At 39.3% G+C, this 22,378-nt stretch overlaps 1 protein-coding gene across 2 annotated transcripts; it reads right to left on the bottom strand.

Annotated features, from left to right (window-relative positions):
• Positions 1 to 911: 911 nt before the first annotated feature.
• On the bottom strand, positions 912 to 13,703 carry LOC148372338 (uncharacterized). Of its 2 annotated transcripts, none has more exons than XM_088328030.1 (6): positions 13,613 to 13,703; positions 10,400 to 10,462; positions 8,257 to 8,634; positions 6,009 to 6,248; positions 4,119 to 4,218; positions 912 to 1,245 (listed from the first exon to the last, which is right to left on the bottom strand). In XM_088328030.1, the coding sequence occupies exons 2-6, from the start codon at positions 10,449 to 10,451 to the stop codon at positions 1,185 to 1,187; spliced, it is 831 nt and encodes a 276-aa protein (XP_088184156.1). In that variant the 5' UTR covers positions 10,452 to 10,462; positions 13,613 to 13,703; the 3' UTR covers positions 912 to 1,184. The 2 variants fall into 2 exon arrangements, with proteins under 2 accessions (XP_088184156.1, XP_088184157.1); XM_088328031.1 differs by having other exon boundaries at positions 10,400 to 10,459; positions 13,613 to 13,686.
• Between the last annotated feature and the right edge of the window lie 8,675 nt (positions 13,704 to 22,378).

The following is a 22,378-nucleotide window of genomic DNA, read 5'->3' as shown; positions in this document are numbered from 1 at the left end:
CCCCTGGAGTAATACATGGAATGAGTTCTAGTAGGTATGCAAATTGACAAGTAATAGGGGGGCCCAAATGTAATTTTCAATTTTCAAGTCGACGAACAAACAAGCCATTTGAAGAGGTAAGTTTGACGCTAGATACTCGAAGTACTGAAATAGACTATCAAAACGTACTATATATGTTCGTTGTTACTTGTTGCGTGTTTTTTAAATTCCTTTAAAAAAAAATCTCATTGTGTTTATTTTTTCCGAGCTGTTACTTTTTTCTTTTTGTTCCCTTTTTTTACTTTTTTCCTACATTTCTTTCTTTTCCTTTTTTATTGGCTTTTTTCTAAATATTTTCCTTCTTTTTTTCTCTTCCTTTTGTTTCTTTTTTTCTCAGCTTTTCACTACTTTTTCATTTTGGTATTTTTTTCTTTTTTGTTCTATTCCCCCCTTCCTTTAAGTCGTTTTGTGCATAATTTTACTTAATATTTGGTCATGTTGGGATTAAAGAAGCAAAAACAACCTGAAGAGCCGTTTACGACCCGAAAGAGACGGTTCCTTTTTACTGAACCGAGCCTAAAAAGCCGGTTCTCGACATACTCTACTAACTTTACTCAACTTCGTTCGACTTCAAAATACCGCATTTAGGACACAACGTCAGGGGAATCCGTGTATTTGTACCTTCATGCACTGTAACTTTGACTTGGGTCGCTTCTTAATAAGTAATTTTGAGCCCTCATTTTTGTGCGCTGGCTAGATTTTCTTGCGCGCTGAGAATGTGCGAGCAGTGCGCAATTGCGCACGCGCGCAGTTTAGAGCGAAGACTGATGACAACCAAAGTTGTTGCACATGAACGACACGTTTGTTTTGAGAAAAACAATGCACATAGTTTGTGCTCAGGATGTTTTCAGACACAAAAATCGTCCGTGAAATCAGTTTGAAATATTTTTTTCTTTATTCTTTAAAGAAATAATTAACAATATTCATATGTGATCATCTTAAACTGTTATTTATGTGTTAAGTGTTTACGGGTCCTCGTGTTTTATTTGACATTCCAAGCAAACGGCTTAGATAAGAGTCGCAGTGTCGCAAGTTGTCCAGCAGGGGGCAGTGTAAGAACGGTACAAAAAGAAGACTCATGTCCCGCTGGTGTGTATAGAAAGACATTCCCAATTCTATTTGGAGTTAAAGTCCCGTTTCTCTTCTCAAATGGTGTCCTCCAGATTGTCTCGTAGCCTTTCCCCTCGATTCCTGTTTCGGTACCTCCTGGAGAGTGGAAAAAGGCAAAGAAATCAGGTAAAATAATTCCAAAAAATGACAAATTTAATCTTATTCAACCCAAAACAAAATGGTGGCAGTTTTATTATTTTGGGGAAGGTCTTTCTTTAACCAAATTTCTTGTTTTGAAATGTCTTCCTTAAAAAGAAGATTCAAACGCATATGGGAAGAAATTTATAAAGACAATGTTAATACATCACATATTAAAGGTCTGAAATCTATAGATGCGCGACATGGTGGCTGTCCAGGGAATTTATTCCGATTTATTTATCTGTCACTCGATAATCTTAAACAGGTGGTGAATACGGCCAAACCGACTACTTGCCTATTTGACCCGCTTCCAGGTTCGCTGATAAAGGTCTTTTTGGGGTCCTTGGACCTTCAGTTCTAAATATTATAAACATATCACTCTCCTCAGGTGTAGTTCCAGCGGCTTTAGGTCCGCCGTTATTAATCCTACACAGAAACGACCCAACCTTGATCCTGAAAGCTTATGTAATTATAAACCTGTGTCAAACCTACCGTTTCTTTCTAAAGTACTTGAAAAAGTTATGGCACGGCAGCTGAATGATTTTATATCAGACAACAATCTTTTTGAATCAATGCAATCAGGATTCAGGGCTAACCACTCTACTGAGAAAGCCCTGATTAAGGTAACCAATGATCTACTGGGAATGGACTCCGGCGCTTCATCACTCTTGCTGCTGCTGGATCTTAGTGCTGCTTTTGACACTGTGTACCATAGTTTTCTACTAGAATGATTGGAAAATGGATTGGTCTCTCAGGAACCGTCCTCTTATGGTTCAGATCCAACCTCTCAGGTAGGACGCACTGTGTTAATTATGGTGAAATAACATCTAAGCCCTTTAGTGTTACCTGTGGTGTTCCGCGGAGTTCAGTACTTGGCCCCCTTCTTTTCAGTATTTACTTGCTTCCATTAGGTGTTATTATTCGCAAGTATAATATCAGTTTTCATTGCTACGCAGATGACATTCAATTATATTTTCCGATGGAGGAATCTTCCACATTAAACTGTGAAATTTGGAAGCCTGCCTCACTGAGATAAAAGAATGGATGTCACTCAACTTCTTGCGCCTTAACTCTGAAAAGACCGAAATGCTAGTTATTGGTCCATCTAAATGCCATGACTTGTTCTCAAAAACAGCTCTGACAAATGCAATATCACCCAGAGTGGCTCTGTTAAAAACTTAGGTGTCACATTTGACCCCGATCTGTCCTTTCAAACACACGTTAAGAATATTACTAGAACACCTTTTTTCTATCTTCGCAACACTGCTAAAATTCTCAGTCAGATTCGGAGATTATAATTTATGCCTTTGTTACCTCCCGTCTCGATTACTGAAATGCACTACCCTCCGAAGCGAAGCTTTCAACATAGACAAGAAAGTTTGATCACATTACCCCGATTTTACCTAACCTGCATTGGCTCCCTGTTAGCTTAAGATGTGATTTTAAGGTTCTGTTAGTAGTATACAAAAATCATACATGGACTTGCTCCCTCATATCTTTCAGATATAATTTCCTCCTATGTTTTGGTCCGGAGCCTTTGCTCACAAAATGCTGGTCTACTAGCGATCACAAGATCCAAGAAGAGATCCGCAGGTTCGAAAGCATTCTCCATTCAGGCCCCGGTGCTGTGGAATGCCTTTCCCCCCTGAGATTCAATCTGCAACCTCAGTGGAAATGTTTAAATCTAAACTTAAAACACACTTCTATTTTATAACATATGAATAACCTATACTTTATGTTGACAATATCTGTGTATTATTTGCCCTCATGTAGGTTTTAGATCAGAGGATGGTGTCATGATAGTCTGTGGTTTGCAATAAGCTGTGGTCTGTGCAGCCCTTTGAGACTCTGTGATTAAGGGCTATACGAATAAACATGAATTGACTTGACTTGACTTAACTGACCAATGATGAAAGGTTTAGCTAGCGAAACATAAATTCCTTTTTGCCTGTCAACCGTAGATACTATTTAGTATTAGTGTGAAGTTAACTTCCTGAAGGCTAAGCTACTTTGTGTGTCCGTTTGAATAAATTCAATTTTTTGTTGCAAAGGATATGCCAGTTGGACTAATCTTTTATAAAATTATAAGATTTATCTATTGATTCATGGATGCTTATAAGTGTTAGCATTGAGCTAATTACTTTACATTTAGCTTTGTCGTTGAATACATTTAGAGATTTAAATAAATTACGTTAGAGGATGAAGAATATATGCCTGTTAGCCCTTTTTATTTATTTTTATTTTTAATTGATACGGTTCAGCTAGTGAAACATAGATGCTAATTAGTGTTAGGGTGAAATAAACTCCTTAAATAATTAGCTACGTTATTGTTTTTTTTTTTTCTAGAAAATAAAGAAATAAATATTATTTGCATGTCAGCCTTTATAATTGATCTATAACTCAGCTAAAAAACATAGATGCTAATTTGTGTTAGCAAGAACCTTACTTAATACTACCTAAAGGCTAAGCTATGTTGTTGTTTAAATAAATTACTTTTTTGCAAAGGATAAGAATAATATGCTTGTCAGCCATGTTTTTTTAAAATAAATATTTGTATGGTTCAGCTAGTGAAACAAAGATGGCTAGTTATTGTCAGAATAGGGCTAACTACCAAAAAGCTAAGCTATGCTGATGTTTCAATTGTAAATTTTTGACGAATAGTTAAAGAATATTTGCCTGTTAGGCTTGTTTTTTTTTTTTTTTTACATTTCTCTTTTTTTCCACACTTTTTCATACCCAAATATAGGATATTGAGAAATGCCGTAGCCACAATGCTAGCTCTAGTAGCCCGTCTAACGATCTCTGACGTGTTATTTTGTGCGGGTCTGTACCTCCAAAATAATAGTGCCAGGACCCCTCCTAAGATCTGCAGCACCACCAGGCAAACAATAGCCACCGTTGATCCGCTGATACCGGTTGGTTCACACGGTGCTGTGCAAAAAAATAAATCCTAAATCAAAAAGATCTTGCAAGGAATATTAAAATGAACAAAAGGGGAGGAACACAATAGAAAGCAGGAAAGGGGGAAAGGATGGGGAAGAGGTTTGAGAGTAATTTCATGCCTGTTCTCGTTTTTTGTTAGTGTAGCCTAAAAATGGCAAAAGTAAGAAAATGCCTGTTTCAAATACAGTCCAAAAGCCAACTCAAACCCAAGAAAAAATCCAAAAGGAAAAATGTATTAGTACTTTAGAAATGAGCTGACTGAGGCTAGGATCATGACTTAAAGCCAGGAGATGGCGGCAGAGAGTAGCAACATTTCAAGTTGCGGACACCTCTTACCAAAAAAAAAAAATCATTTATAATGCCTAAAGTCTTTGTGCAGTGTTTATCAAAATTATAATAAAATAACTCATGGGAAAGGGGCATTCAATGATCAGGACATTTCCATGCTAAAAGTATCGGTTTCAAATCTATATTAATCCATACTACCCTGTAAATTTCAGTGGCACAATAAAGCCGATCTTGGATCTTGTATTTACTTGGATCGACACCAAAATTCCTGTTATTGTTCACACCAGTTTAAATTTACATAGTAGAAAGCATAAAAAAAAACATGAAATCCCCCCCAAAAATTAAGCAATGAAACCCTCCTGTTTTTCCATGTCTTTCCTGTGTTTTTGTACTGGCGGTGTAGGTGGGGGTGCTGTAGTTGAGCTTGTTGCTGACCACGTAGGTGAAGTGACTGCCAATGGGCACTTTGGTTGGTTTTATAATCTTGTTTTTATAGCTGGGTCGAAACCCTAACTGTCTGAATGTATCTATTTACCTATCTACCCTGGTCATATCCCTCGAGACGGGTGACCGACAGCAAGCCAAACACAAACAAAAACAAAGAAAATAAAGGGAAAAAGTAGCTAAAAACACCCACAAATTTTTTGGGACCATGGCCAACCCAAATGCCCAAACACCCAAACAAGTTAAGCACCCCGGCACGTCGGTCATGCTTTCGTCCCTCCAGATGAAACGGGACACAAGAAAGCTGCCATGTCACTCGGTTCAGGGTGACACAACACACTTTTTAGTTCAACAGCAGGGCCCGACAGCTTTCACTGGTTTACCCCTGCCGCATCATACAGGTGCCCTGCCCATCCCTTAGAACGCGTCCAAACATCCCACTATCCTTTTACAACACCTCTCCACTCATTCCTATTACCAACAAGAGCTCCAGCTTCCACAAGATTTAGACCTCTTTCCTGCAGTGCACTCATAACACCATCCGTCCACGTCAATCGCGGCCTTCCTCTTGGTCTCCTTCCATTTACTTCTGCTCTGTAGAGCCTCTTCAACATTCGCTCCTCATCCGACCTCTCCATGTGTCCAAACCAACCGAGTACTCCCTTATCCACACACTTGCTCAGTTCCACGACTACCCCCGTTCTGTCTCTCACAATTTCATTTCTCAATCCATCCAATCAGGTCACTCCTAACATACTCCTCAAACACTTCATCTCAAAAACATTTCATTTCCTTCTTAAATCTGCATTCAGGCTCCAAGTCTCTGCACTATACAACACAGTCGGTACAATCACACTCTCATACAGTCCCCTCTTAACATCCATACTCATACTCTTGTAGTAGGGTCTGAGTGTAACAATTTCAAAAAGAGCATTTTATTATTTAGTGAACCGTTTTGTTTTTTAACTTTATTTTGTAGAAATAGACATTCCTCACAAAGTCAAAAGGCTTGGAAGCAATAAACAAATGTGTTTGGTGTTTCTTACCAGCAGTGTAGGTGGCGGTGCTGTAGCTAAGCTTGTTGCTAACCACGCAGGTGAAGTGGCCGCAAATGGGCACTTTGGTGACCACCAGGGTGGCGCCATCAGGCGAAACACGCCCCACACTGCCTGTGACTGCATCACGCTCGTGCAACCAGCTGAATTGCGGATCCGTGCCCCAAGCCTCGCCGCACACCAGTGCCGAATGCGACACGTTAATGCTCACCGAAACGTGATGCACCGCCTCTGCAAACACGACAAACAGGGTTAGAAGAGCAATCGCATAATACGGCCACCAGTTTTGGGACTAACGTGTTCCTGAAACGCATTTTTTTTTCTGTTACTTTTTTCTTTTATTATCTTTATTTTTATATTTATTTAACTATGTAGCTTGTGAATTTCCCTGCGGGGATGAATAAAGTATCTATCTATCTATCTATCTATCTATCTATCTATCTATCTATCTATCTATCTATCTATCTATCTATCTATCTATCTATCTATCTATCTATCTATCTATCTATCTATCTATCTATCTATCTATCTATCTATCTATCTATCTATCTATCTATCTATCTATCTATCTATCTATCTATCTTAAAGCATTTAAGGGGGTTGGCTTCAATGCGATTGTATGCAGTAATTTGCAACTTTTCCCCCAATTCAAACACTACGGTTTACAATACGATGTGGCTTATTCTTTTTTTTTTTGTCACAAGACTGATAGTGTCAAGGGTGTCGGTGGTGATTTCAGCCCCCTAGCGGATTTAGCCAGCTGTAGGGCGTGTAAGGGCCCCGAATCGACACTTAGCATCTGGCTTAGAACTGGTGTGGACCAGGAAATCTGACTGTTTAATTAAAACAAACGTCAGAATTTCTGCCAAGCCTTCTGAATGTCAAAGTGAAAATAATCAACGAATTGTGGGTAAACAGCGCGAGTAACTATGATTCCACTTTGATAGCCAAATGCCTTATCTAATTAGTGATGAAGAGCATTATGGATGAACGAGATTCCCACTGTCCTTATGAAAAGTAACACATTGTGCTGCCCTTACCACTTGTTTTAGTACTGTGTCCGCAGCTTTTGATCTCAATCAACTAGCACAGCAGTCAATTTTAATTATAATGGCATTAACATATATGCAGGGGTGTGGCAAAAACATTCTCAAAACAAAACTCAACGTACTGTTCGGACCAAAATTCAGAAGCCTGTCAAATCACAACAGCCTGTACATTTTCTGCGCTATGCGACTGATCTTAAGCACTCCCATATCTTGCGCACTAGTGATAGAGAAGATCAAGTATTGCTACTACTATATTACTACATAAAAAAAAATCATTATACATGCTACAGTAACAGAGTTACAAACTAAGGAGGGGTACCTGATAATTATCGGACTGATCACAGGCTAATATACTTGATAATCATAACCTGCTGCCACAAATATTCAATCACCAGACACTACCTCCAAGCATTTATGCATAATGATTTATGGCACGCCCTGCGATTGGCTGGCAACCAGTTCAGGGTGTCCCCTGCCCACTGCCCAGAGATGGCTGGGATGGGCTCCAGCCCCCCCGCGACCCTAATAAGGATAAGCGGTACACCTAATGAGATGAAATGAGATTTATGGCACACTCGTGCATATATGATAATGGCAATTTAATAAATAATGAATGCTGCGCTAATGGATTAAGATTGACAGCTGCAGACACAGTCGGCAAACGACTGTCTTAATCGCAGCACAATGTGTTACTTTTTTGTTCTAGACATTCCCCCTATGACTGTTGTAAAGTGTAAGAATAGGACTTGGATGAGTTCATTAGATCATGGTTGTCTAAGCCTGCGTCTTAGAATCAGGTGCGGCTTCCTTAACCCTTGGGGTAATAAATAACTGTCCCAATTCGAGGTATTTTGACCATGAAATGTCCACGTCCTTGCAGTGTTATAACTCTGTCATTTCATTTTAATTTACCTCCAACCACAACGTTTTTGATGCTCTATGTGGAGTGTTTTTTCCCGATGTTTTGTTCTTTGATTACAACTCCTTTATAACAAAGTATGCAAAAATACCTCCCACGGGTTTCATTTGCGCATGCGGCTTTTATCAGGTGCGCTTTGTAGTCCGGAAAATACAGTAGTTTAGAGTACCGCACTACTATTGGGTGTCAGAATCTGGGTGTGTAACAGAATTACTTTTTAAATGAGGTAACTAGTAACTAATAATTGTTTTTCAGTAACGCTCGGCCTTACCGTATTCCCTAACGACACATCGCGCCGTACTGGATTGTCCCGCCTTTCCTGTCACGGTTACGGTATACACGCCGGCATCCGATTTTCCGTAGCCGCTGATGCTCAGGATGCTAGCTTCGCGCTCCACGCTTGCGGCCACATTAGGAGGGTCGGCGGTGCACTTGACAGGCCGAGGGAGGTTCCCTCCGGGGCAAGCGGCCAGGTTGGCACGCCTGTCGGGGGTACCGTTTTCAGGATGGCGCTCCCAAGTGACGGATGCTAGTTCGTCGGGGGAAGCATACTGGATGTGGGCACGGAGGACCAGAGTAGCACCCGGGAGGATGTACACGGGTTCCTCGTTGGACATGTGGACTGAGATGCTCTTTGTGTCACTAGCAACTGCACAAAAACATTTTTTTTTTTATTGCCAGAAATAAAACTGTGGTATTTTTTTTTTTTTGCAGTTAAGCTTAAAGAGACTGTGTAATATTTGATCACTTTATTGTGTAGTGCGATTGAAAAAGAGAACTACAAAAAAGGAACATTACAGACTACAGAGTCTGAAAGTGACCAAAAAGCTCTCATTATTTGCTGAGCATTTCAAAATTCTGGCTTTTAGGGGTGGGCAAATTAAAGTGACTGCACTGGGTCCAAACATTTGGACAGGTCAATTTTATGTTTTTTATATACACTGTATTTGTTTTTAAACAGATTTTATTCATCAAATAGGTTTTGAAAACCTAATAATTGAAGCAAAATACATTTTTGGTCCCTGTTTTAAGCGCCGTAGTAGTATTTTCGTAGTTGCAATTCTGTATGATAGTATTACTGTAGAAGTAGTTTCGAAGTAATTCTGTCGTATTTTATTCTAATCATAATTACAGCACTAAATGTGATCTAGTTTTGTTATAATTCTGTTGTATTTCTGTAGTAGGGATAAAGCTGTCACCAAATGTTAGTTTAGTTTATTTACTTTTATATATATTTAGTGTCATGATCATTTTACCAGTTTCGTTCGGCCTCACAGGCCATATGTGGCCCCTAGGCCGTAGTTCGCCGACCACTGCCTTAATGAGCAAGATGCTCGACAATCATGTCAGGTTCTTGTAATGAAATTAAATGAAATGATCTGCATTTATATAGCGCTTTTCAAGTCAATGAAGACTTCCCAAAGCGCTTTACAATGTGCTTCACATTTACCCATTCACACACACTCCAATAGCGGCTGCTTATTGGGTGCATTAGGGGTTCAGTGTCTTGCCCAAGGACACTTCGACATGAAACACGGAGGAGCCGGGATTCAAACCTGCGATCTCTTGATCCCAAGACGAGCACTCTACCTCCTGAGCTAATTGGTTAACGCCGTTGATGCTGGACCCTAATGGTTTGCGTCATTATGAAAGTACCGATTTGCTTTTGACTGAACTACCTCTCACAATGCCATTCCTTCTTTTTCTTCAGCTCAAAGTTTCGTGAATTTTTTAAAGAGTGCTTCAACAATAAAATACTATATAAGGTTTCCAAGGCCTGCAGTGATGCTGACGTGAGAAGATAAAAGATGTTAGCCATGGAAAAAAAGCTTGTTATGATCAAGAAATACGAAGAAGGCACACGAATGGCTACCTTCGCTTTGTTAAGTGGGCGTAAATAATTCATTATCAAGACGATTATTAGATAAAATATCAAATCGTTAAACAATATTAAGACATGGAAATCAACCACCTGCTACTCCACTGTACCAACTCAAGTCACGTCACACAAAGTAAACCAAATTTCGTTTTGTACATTCCCTTATCATGTTATTAAATCATATACATGTACTGTATATTACACATAAGTAGTACTATATACTATTTTGTTATCTTGATGATTTTACCTTTGGTACTGGGGGTTCAGAATACATTACCACAGGTTTTTGTTTCTCGCTTTTCAGCAATTTCACTTTGGAATATCTAACCCTAATGTAGTATCCCACGGGTCCACTGTATAGGATATCCTTTTCATTAACAATCATCCTGTTTTCTGGCGAGCATCATGAAGCAAACGTTCCTAATAATGTGACTCCTTAGACTGGTGAGAAAGGGTGGAGGGTGCAAAAACCAAGCGCTCTTCTGCGAAGTGGGACAATAGTCCACGTGAGCCAAAGAAGCTATCCATCACTTACGCAGCAGCAGCATCGTGGCAACTCTCCAGCACGGGAAGTCCAGCGGAGCCATTACGACGGCTGCTGTGGATAAACAACATCTGGACGTGTCAACTTGCACGGATTACATGTGGAAAAAAACACAATAACAAGGTATAAAAACGTTCAATATGAGAATGGGACAAACTACATTCTATATACAGTGGAACCTCGGTTTTCGAACGCCTCTCAATTCGAACTAATCGGAGTCCGACCAAAAATTTCCAGAAATTCTTGCTTCGCTGTTCGGTCAAAAAATTGGAGTTCGAACGCCGGTAATGCGTGAGTGCGTACTTTAGGGTGCGATGCTGAGCGGCGTACGGGTGTAGATCGCTCTTTTCGTGACTGTTATCGCGTGCGGACGTGCTTCGTTTTGCTTTCACCTTTAATATAGGTGTACCAAGTGTTTTAGCCCCTAATTATGCCTCCGAAGAAAGTCAGTGCAAGCAGCAAAATTGCTACAGGTGAAAAAAGAAAAGTAGTGCGTACAACTATTGCATTTAAGAAAGAAATAATAGCAAAATATGAAGGAGGTGTGCGAGTGTCTGGTCTTGCTAGGGAATACCCCACCGTCCACCTGCACCTTCTGCTGACCACCAGAAAAGTAAGAAATCCTATGCATAGTTATTTTCTTTATCCTATTTTTTATTTTTACACGTTCATGTTAGCGTTATCTTTCGTACGGAAGATTACGATAACGCGAACGTACGATTAGCCTGGGTTAGCTTTATGATTCGAGTTAAACATTCAGGGTGTTGGAACTGAGCCCAAAATTCAGGGTGTTGGAACGGAGCCCCCTTTCCACTTGTTGTGGAGACCCGGGTGCTAAACGACTTGTAAACGACCTGATTTTTTTAATTTTTACACGTTCACGTTAGCGTAATCTTTCGTACTGAAGATTACGATAACGCGAACGTACGATTAGCCTGAGTTACCTTTATGTTTACGTTAAACATTTAAGGTTAACTTTCAGGGTGTTGGAACGGATTAAAACGATTTACATTATTTTTAATGGGAAAAATGATTTAGGTGATCGAACAAATCGGTTTTCGAGCAGGGTTCTGGAACGGATTATGGTCGAGAACCGAGGTTCCACTGTTCCTTATTTTCTGGACTAAAAGTCAGATTTTTTCATACCTGTAGTTTGGCCAGAGGTGCGACTTATACTCCTTTGAGCCTTCTATGTGAAATTATCTACAAATTATGAAATTGATACATTTCTATTACCGGTAATGTGTTTAACTTTACATATTTTTTTTAAACTAAGCCTGCCAGAGGGCGCTCTAGGCCTGTGTTGATCATTTCAACTTCGCCCTGTTTGGGTGGACATTTTTCGAAGCGGAAAGAAGTCTGTTATCGTCGACCTCCCGAGTTGGAGGAGTTGTTTAGCGGTAAAAGTGACCCTGAGGATGAATATATCTTTACAGTTAGTGATTTGGAGTGAAGCGGATGTATATACTAATTATCGGAATAACTCCTTTTATGTTACTTCGTTACTGACATATTTAGGTGTGACTAAGATGTGCACGAACATGTAACGTTTGTATACTTATCAAATTCACTTTCTCCAAATATGTGACTTATATTCCAAGTGCGATATGTGTTTTCCTTCTTAATTTTGCATTCTTTTGGCTCGTGCGACTTATACTCCGGGGAGACTTATAGTCTGGAAAATATGGTAATAATCATTTAAATCATAAATTTGTACACTGCAATACAATTCTTACCGCACCGGGGAAAAAATTGGCGTATTTTAAGTGTTTTTTTTCTTCAATATAATTTATTTTGTTTATCTCGAAAATAAGGAAAACAAATATATCCTACCATTCCTACACTCTACTAGAATATATTTTCATGATTTAAATATTTGGAGATGTATATTCCAGTTTTTGCCATACTCAGCAATATTAAAACAACAAATAGGCTTGCAATACTTCAGTTGATTGGTAAATAATATATATTTTTTAATTACACTAGAGAAAAAAATATATATAAACATGTTATAGTTTTCTGAGACAGTTTTGTATCTAAAATTATGAAAATGTTAATTAATATAATCTACATTTTTTGCCAATGGGATAGTATTTAATTTTCTGTTGTGTAATCACATACATGTTTTAAGATGGAGGTACAATGAGGTTAAAAAGTTTTTTTTTTATTAAAATGATACCACTTGCTCATTTTATTTGTTATATTTTATTTTTTTTGTTTTAGAATCTTTATCACAACAAGCCAACTGTGTAAAATATATGCATTTTACGTCTCTCGCTTCTAATGGCACATATTGTCGTAAAATTACCATTATAGCCCTCAATGGTAGTGAATGAGTTAAGAAATATTTCAAGTAAAATTTTACAAAATATATATTTTATCCCATTAGCAGAATTATTTCATTTTTAAGGTGTTTTAACTTGAATTTCTGTATAATAATGAAGAAAATGAAAGATCTTTTCGTTCATGTATGTTATCTTTCTTCAGTTAATTATTTTTCAATAGCTATCTATGGGACCGAATTTAAAAAATAAAAGAATAATGATTAATGGTAATCAATGATTATAAATTCGTTTTTGCGGAATCATTAAAAAGAATGCTCGATTATCTGCCACACTGCAAAAAAATCTTTTTTCGGATGAATTCTTTTAATTTTCAAATACTTTAACTTGATATTTTTAGTAAAAAACACATTTAGAATACCCCCCTCATTTCATGTTTTTGCACAATTGCACAATTATTCTTTTAAAATTGTGTACATATTCTCTCTTTTTTTTAATTATGAAAACAATTTATACATTTTTAAATGAGAAATGATATTAAAAGGAGCTGTTCAGAATTTGGAACTGTGTTACTCTCTGCCGCCTTCTGCTGACTTAAAGTCACGCTCAAAGCCTCAATCAGCTCATTCATGCTGCACGTGCAAGTAGGTGCAATTTTTAGACGCGCTTGAATAAAGTCTTCTTTTATCATCTATCTTGGGGTTTAAGTTTGCGCTTAGACTCTATGTGAAGCAGGCCTTTTCATTTACCATTTTCATGCAACACTGACAAATATAAAAACATTACGTCACTCTCCAGCACTAACCAATTGTATTATTTCCTGTGCAGTGAAAAAAAAGATCTAAACAGAAAAATCACGTATAACGGTTTTCAAGGTGATTTGTTTCGTTGTTTGACCGTCTAAAAAATAAAATTGACCCACCTCCTCTTGTAGCCTTTCCCCAGGGATCCAAGTTGAAAACGGTCGTCTGTGGAATTTTGGTGAGCGCGTGGCCCGGCAACGGCCGAGTGGGTGAAAGTGTAAGCGGGGCGTTGACTTGTTTTCAGGACGTTTCCTCGGGACGAACTCCGCCTCTTTTTCCTGCAAATTTCCTGCCTGGCCTCCTGCATCTCCATTGTTGAAACTAGCGCCCCTTCTGAAAGTCGCTGAAACTTAGAGAGCTTTGAAAGTAATACCTGTAACCATGGCAACTGAATTGTACATGAAAAAATATAAACATATACGGTATATTATTGTTAGGGATGCACGATAACAGTTATTTTCCTACTGATAGCGGATAAAACCCTGCCTTATGGAGACTGAGGACGATAATTTCTCTTTCAACTGCATGCTTTATTTAGAAAAAGAAGGAAAAAGAGACGCAAAGTCCAATTCTTTTTATGCATGCTGTATTTTTGTTTACAATTACCTTAAAAGTGATTCCCTAATGTATTATACTATATCCATCCATCCATTATCTGCAACCCTCATCCTCAGTAGGGTCACGGGGGTGCTGGAGCCCATCCCAGATATCTTCGGGCAGTGGGCATGGGACACCCGGAGTTGGTTGCCAGCCGGTCACAGGGCACACAGAGACAGAAAACTCACTCAATCATTCACACCAAACAACAATTTGGACCGGCCAATTAGCATGTTTTTTGGAATCTGGGAGGAAACCTGAGTGCCCAGAAGTAACCCACGCAAGCATGGGAAGAACATGCAAACTACACACAGGAAGGTTCGATCTCATGACCTCAGAACTGTGCCGCACACGCACTAACCACTGCTGCCCGGATTAAACTATAATTCCTCGTTTATCATGGTTAATGAAGATAAGAACCCCCCTGCAAAATGCAAAAATCTGTGAAGTAGCCCTCCAATTTTAACATGCGCTTTGCCAGCCGCCATTCGCAGCAATAGACAACTGGGATAATGGATTGTGGCCGCATGGGCATAGTTCATGTTAGGAAAAAAGAACGTGAAAAAGCTTCCACACAAAACACAAATTTGCTCTCTTGGCCCCCGCTTTCAGAAATAATTAAGTGGGGATAGCGGATCATGAAAAAGACTGCAGTTCATTGTAGGCTGGCCAAAATGGCACACTTTAACGGTCTGAACCTAAAAATATGTGCTCTGCCAGTCAGGAATTTGGAACTTAGTTACTTAATCTCTGCCACCACCCTCTTCACTTAAAGTCTGTGCATTTCTTTTAGGTGGGCCAGAACAACACGCCTCCCAAAAACTGCCTTCTGCCGGTCTCTGGCGGCAGCAAAATGGGATTGGGGATAATGGATCGCAGTCGTACGAATGCAGTTTATTATAAGCAGAAATAACAGCAAAAAAAAGCCGCCATGCCCAGATAAATCTGCGTAGTGGCAGGCCCCCTTGCTTGATCGTGCCCACAGCCAAGCATTTAATTCAAAACAGGCCAGAACGCCTCCCAAAAATGCGTTCTGTTGATCCCCTCTCAGAGCAATATGGGATTGGGGATAATGGATTATGGCCACACGATTGCAGTCAATTTAGGGCAGAAATAATGGCAATAAAAGAGCTGCAAGTTCTGAAAAAAGTGCACTTTGTCGGTCCCCAAATGCAGAAATCTGATTGGGGATAATGGTTTACAGAACAATTTTCAACCCATAATGCACTGAGGCTGCAATGTGCAAAGTAGGGAGGGATTACAAAATTTAGAACTTATATTTATGTCCTGTTTAGTATCAGCTACGTAAAAAGTGTTGACGTTTATAAACGTTACTTGCACTGTATAAGTTTGTTTTAAAATAAAAATAAAAATAGTGTTTGTCATACTACTACGTTTATTTTTATATATATATATATATATATACTGGACTGTCTCAGAAAATTAGAATATTGTGATAAAGTTATTTATTTTCTGTAATGCAATTAAAAAAACAAAAATGTCATACATTCTGGATTCATTACACATCAACTGAACTATTTCAAGCCTTTTATTATTTTAATATTGCTGAATTTGGCTTACAGCTTAAGAAAACTCAAAAATCCTATCTCAAAATATTAGAATATCATGAAAAAGTATACAAGTAGGCTATTCAACTAATCACCTGAATCATCTAATTAACTCGAAACACCTTGCAAGGGTTTCCTGAGCCTTAAAAACACTCAGCTTGGTTCAGTAAACTAAATCACTGCTGATCTGACTGCTGTCCAGAGGACCATAATTGATACCCTCCATCAGGAGGGTAAGACACAAAAAGACATTTCTCAAAGAGCAGGCTGTTCACAGAGTGCAGTTTCAAAGCATATCCACAAAAAGTCTGTTGGAAGGTAAAAATGTGGCCGGAAACGCTGCACAACCAAGAGAGATGACCGCAGCCTTAACAAAATTGTGAAGAAGAGCCGCTTCCAGAATTTGAGGGAGCTTCAAAGACAGTGGGCTGAAGCTGGAGTCCAGGTATCAAAAGCCACAGTTCACAGACGTGTCCGGGAAATGGGCTACAATAGCCGTATTCCCATGGTCAAGCCACTTCTGAACTCAAGACAACGGAAGAAGCGTCTGACTTGGGCTATGGAGAAGAAGCACTGGACAGTTGCAGAGTGGTCCAAAGTCCTCTTTTCAGACGAAAGCAAGTTTTGCATTTCATTTGGAAGTCAAGGCGCCAGAGTCTGGAGAAAGGCTGGAGAAGAGCAAAATCCAAGTTGCTTGAAATCCAGTGTGAATTTCCCACAGTCAGCAATGGTTTGGGGAGCCATGTCAGCTGCTGGTGTTGGTCCACTGTGTTTCATCAAGTCCAGAGTAAATGCAACTGTGTACCAAGAGATTTTAGAGCACTACATGCTTCCATCTGCTGAAAAGCTCTATGGAGATGAGTATTTCATTTTCCAGCATGATCTGGCACCTGCCCACAGTGCCAAAACCACCAGTAACTGGTGCACTGACCATGGCATCACTGTCCTTGATTGGCCTGCTAATTCCCCTGACCTGAACCCCATCGAGAATTTGTGGGGTATAGTTAAGAAGAAGATGAAAGACACCAGACCTACAAATGCAAATGAGCTGAAGGCCGCTATCGAAGCATCCTGGGCATCAATAACACCTCAGCAATGCCACAGGCTGATTGCCTCCATGCCACGCCGGATTGATGCAGTAATCCGTGCAAAAGGATTCCCAACCAAGTACTGAGTGCATCAATGGACATTTTCAAATGTTTGATTTAGTTTTGCTGTTATAAAATTATTTTTTTTACTTGGTCTGAGGAAGTATTCTAATATTTTGAGATAGGATTTTTGAGTTTTTTTCAGCTGTAAGCCAAAATCAGCAATATTCAAATAATAAAAGGCTTGAAATAGTTCAGCTGATGTGTAATGAATCCAGAATGTATGACATTTTTGTTTTTTTAATTGCATTACAGAAAATAAAGAACTTTATCACAATATTCTAATTTTCTGAGACAGTCCAGTATATATATATATATATATATATATATATATATATAAGCAGCACGGCGGCGCAGTGGTTAGCGCTTGTGCGGCACAGTTCATGTCATGGGAACCTGTCGTGGGTTCAAATCCAGCTCCAGACTTCCTGTGTGGAGTTTGTATGTTCTCCCCGTGCTTGCGTGGGTTTCCTCCGGGCACTCCGGTTTCCTCCCACGTTCCAAAAACATGCATTTCAGGTGAATTGGCCGGTCCAAATTGTCCCTAGGTGTGAATGAGCGAATGAGTTGTCTGTCCCTGTGTGCCCTGCGATTGGCTGGCAACCAGTTCAGGGTGTCCCCTGCCCACTGCCCGGAGATGGCTGGGATGGGCTCCAGCCCCCCCCCCGTGACCCTAATGAGGATAAGCGGTACGGCTGATGAGATAAGATGAGATATATATATAAAATCATATTGGCTAAAAGTCATTTGAAGCACATTTGACTTGAAATGTTGTGGGGGAGCCAACTCTGAGTTTTCCTTTGAAGGGAAACCCCAGACAATGCCAGACTTAGGAGCCTTAAAAAAGTCTTTGTGTTACTTTTCCAGTGGGAACAATACATATTGTCTCTGTATCTTAACTTTAGTTTAAAAAGAAAAAATTCACACGTGAGTTTTTTCCCCCAGGACCATTGCTCGCTTTTATTCTTGTTTAGTGGCAACGTGACCATTAAGGCAAATTAAACGGTTTTGTCAAGCGACTCCCGGCGAGTCAGCGGCAGGCGTAATGACATCACTTATCCACATGTGAGGGGGGGCGCCGACGAGCGATTATAGTCATTATTTTCCCCGCCGATTCCTTGCAGAGCAACGGTGAACGGTGGCGTCCTGCGGCGCAACCAAAAATGCTGCCATGCGCTAACCGTGGAAAACAATTTCGGAACACAAGATGTGAGAAGTTTCCAACCACTCACACTCTGAACTGTCCTTAGGTGTTTTTGCACGTTTTGTTTTTCATGTTTTGTTCAGTTAGAGCTAGTTAGTGTTCCAACATGTTCTGTATAGGCTTCTTTTTATGTGTTTGTTCTGTTAGAGCTGGTTTATGAGTATATGGTAGTTTGATACATGTTCCCTGTGTCCTCGCGCTTTCACGTTTTTCTCAGTTAGTTATACAGTGGAACCTCGGTTTTCGAACGCCTCTCAGTTCGAACAAATCGGTTCTCGACCAAAAATTTCGAGAAATTCTTGCTTTGCTTTTCGTTCAAAAAATCGGAGTTCGGACGCCGGTACTCTAGGGTGCGATGCTGAGCGGCGTACGGGTGTAGATTGCCCCCACCTCTCGTGAAGAACTGTTATGACGTGCGCGCGCACTTCTTTTTGCTTTTGCTTTTAATATCGGTGAACAGAGTGTTTTAGCCCCTAAGTATGCCTCCGAAGAAGGTCGGTGCAAGCAGCAAAGTTGCTACAGGTGAAAAAAGAAGAGTAGTGCGTACAACTATTGCATTTAAGAAAGAAATAATAGCAAAATGAAGAAGGTGTGCGAGTTTCCCTTCTTTCGAGGGAATTGAGCATGGCTTCTGCAGACCACCACAAAGGTAAGAAATTCTACTCATAATTATTTTCTTTATCCTTTAACCGCTCACCACTTTTTGTGGAGACCCGGGTGCTAAATGACATATAAACAACCTGATTTTTTTATTTTTACACGTTCATGTAATCTTTCGTACGGAAGATTACGCTAACGCGAACGTACGATTAGCCTGGGTTAGCTTCATGTATACGTTCTTGGTAAACATTCAGGGTGTTGGAACGGATTAAAACAATTTTACATTACTTTTAATGGGTAAAACGATTTTCGGTGATCGAACAAATGGGTTTTCGAACAGGGTTCTGGAACTCATTATGGTCGAGAACCGAGATTCCACTGTAATTCGAGCAAATCCTATGGTGTCCTCCTTTCATGTTTTGTTCCTTAAGAGCTGGTTAGTGTTGGAACAATATGTAGTTCTATCCATGTTCCCTGCATCCTGGTGGTTTCATGTTTTGTTTATTAAGTGTTGATGTTCCAAGTCATGTTTATTTGTATAGCCCTTAATCACAAGGAGTTTTCTCCAGCCACGCCGAACCAAACAGCTTTGGCGTTAATACATTATTGCTGAAATGTAGAACTTACTATTTTATAACTGAAAGAAATGCAAACAAGTACGGCGGTGCAGTGGTTAGCGCGTGTGCGGTACAGTTATGAGGTCATGAGATCGAACCTCCTGTGAGGAGTTTGCATGTTCTCCCCGTGGTTGTGTGGGTTTCCTTCGGACATTCCGGTTTCTTCCCACATTCCAAAAACATGCATGCCAGGTTAATTGGCCGGTCCAAATTGTCCCTAGGTGTGAATGGGCGAGCGAATAGGTCTGTCCCTGTGCCCCTGCGACTGGCTGGCAGCCAGTTCAGGGTGTCTCCTGCCCACTGCCCGAAGATAGCTGGGATGGGCTCCAGCACCCCCGCGACCCTCCTGAGGATAAGTGGTGCAGATAATGGATGGATGGATGGAGAAATGCAAACAAACCTTTTAATGAAATAAATTCCATCTTTTCAAGAAACTACAAAAAGAAAAAAACAAATCAAATGCTAGTTCGGTCCACATTTTTATTACTGTCGGTTTCGCATTAAATCAAGGAGATGCGTTGAAGGGCATCGGCGAAAGCAGAGCAAAACAAAGCGAGAGACTTTTAATAATTGAACAGCTTCTTGCTTTGACCTTGCTCCCCTCACATAATGCCTCAGCCGGCTGGCAGGAAGCTTTTGGGAAGGAGGCGATTAAAGTCAACTTTGCCTACAGTGCAGCTTTGCAGCAGACAAACTGTTTGTTTGCTCACTTTTTAATTTTATTTCCCCCCCCCACATCCATGTGCCCTGGTGCGAAAATATTGTCATGCAAACTCATAAATATAGTGGCAGGCTTAGAAACAACGATCTTTACTTCATAATAGTGCTATTAAATTCACGTTTTTAATGCTTTGAGGAAAATGTACGTTGAGCTCAATGGGAACGGGAATCACTTTTCTAGACTATTATTTATCATATAAAAAGAAATGCCTTATTCTGACGTATGATTATGTTTTGCAGGTGACTAAAGAAATGTCTGCTTGCTCTCAATGGATTACAGCAGTTGAAGCTTTAACTCTGACTAATTGCTTTAATTCTGAGTTAAAACCTTAACTCAAACTTCCAATAACATTTGCAAGTTAGCGTAACAATGTTCCAGCACCTAGCCATATGTATGCTTGAATATGTAAAGGTGAGCAAACAAAAAGCATTAATTATGAGTTAAAGCTTTCAATCAATAGATCAAGCAGCTTTAGAAGGAATCAAAGCAGCAATAATTGTGTTTAGCGTTTCTGATTCACATTTTAATTCAATAAAAATTAGATTGAGATCATTTAGAAAATATACATTGGGTGCATGGGTAGTTTTATTGACTTTTATTATTTAAGAAATGATAATAAATGTGTTTTTCTAACATCCACTTCATCTCAATAAATTACATGCGAAAAAAAGTTGGTGGAAGTTAAAGCTTTAACTCTGAGTTACAGCTTTGTTTCTGAGTTAAAGCTTTAACAAAAACTTCAGACAAGGTTTTCGAGTTGTCTTGACAATATTCACGAAACAAGCCATATAGATGTGCAAAAATAAAAAGGTGAGTGAATCTAATATTTAAAATCTGAGTTAAAGCTAAAATTCAAAAGGCTAAGTAGCTTGAAAAAGAATTAAATCAGCTTATATATAATTATTATTATTATTATTTTTAAATTAACATTGGAGAAAATGCAGTATAATCGTCCTATGTAAATGGCCCAGATAACTTTTTTAAGGAATTTATGGAAGATTTTACTTTGAAACAAACAATTATTACATTTAAATAGAGCCAGGTTATAATTCAATTTCTGATTGATATTGATCGACACCGACTTCTTTCTATTATTTTTTTTTAGCCATTTTTATGTTGCTCAACAAAAAAGTAAAGTATTGAAAAAATAAAAAGAACAGAATTATCTATCATCTTTTACGTCTTACTGTTTTTTTTTTTTTCACTAAATGAATAAGAACATCCATCCATTATCTGCACCGATTATCCTCAGTAGGGTCGCGGGGGTGCTGGAGCCCATCCCAGTTATCTTCAGGCAGTGGGCAGTGGACACCCTAACCCGGTTGCCAGCTAGTCGCAGGGCACACAGAGACAGACAACTCATTCGCTCATTCACACCTCGGGACAATTCGGAACCGGCCAATTAACCTGAAATGCATGTTTTTGGAATGTGGGAGGAAACCGGAGTGCCCGGAGGAAACCCACGCAAGCACGGGGAGAACATACAAACTCCGCACAGAAAGTCTGGAGCTGGATTTGAACCCACGACAGGTTCCCATGACATGAACTGTGCCGCACAAGCGCTAACCACTGCGCCGCCGTGCTGCCCATTAGCTAGATATGACAATGCAATTATGTATGCATGTTTTTAAAAGGGGGGGGGGGGGGGGGAACCAGAGCGCCGGAGAGAAACCCACGCAAGCATGGGGAGAACATGCCAAATCCACACAGGAGGTTCGATCTCATGACCTCAGAACTGTGCCGCACACGCGCTAACCACTGCTCCGCCGTGCTGCACTGAATAAGAACATGATAAATTAAATACAAAAAAAACCCTGCTAATTCAGTAAGGATTTATTTTTGCAATGCGGTATTATTTTTAAAATGTTGGACTTAAAAAAAGGACGATAAAAAGTTAGAAATTAATTAATGAAATACAAAGAAGAATCTATTTAATACATTGCAAAACTGTTCTTTGGAGAAGAAAAATGCAGTTACAAAGCTACAACCCTATCAGGTGCATGGTACTAAAAATTGTTCAAAAAATATATTAAAATAACAATTTATGACTAAGATAGCAACAAGGGGCAAATACAAAATAATGTGAAATAAAAAAAAACCTTAATCATTTTTATAATGTTCAACATGATAATTGAAAAATAAAATCACAAGAGAGTAATCAGAACAGAATCATCTGCCACCAGCTATATTAGATACCAGATTTTTTCTTCTAAATGAGTTGTATTTTTCTTTATAATGATGAACCGAAGGAAAAAAAAATACAGAAAAGCTAATCAATTAAAATATAGTCCATACATTGCAAAATTGCTCTTTGGAGATTAAAAAAAAAGAAGTAACACTATTATTAGACACCTGTTACTAAAACGATGTAGTATAAAAAAAAAAACATCAAAACATCATATTAAATAGTAACAAGAAAAACGGGAAACA

This window comes from Urocampus carinirostris, chromosome 2 (assembly GCF_059441175.1).
Source record: "Urocampus carinirostris isolate Australia breed hairy pipefish chromosome 2, RoL_Ucar_1.0, whole genome shotgun sequence".
Classification (NCBI taxonomy): Eukaryota; Metazoa; Chordata; class Actinopteri; order Syngnathiformes; family Syngnathidae; genus Urocampus; species Urocampus carinirostris.
This window is presented reverse-complemented; position numbering and strand designations above follow the sequence as displayed.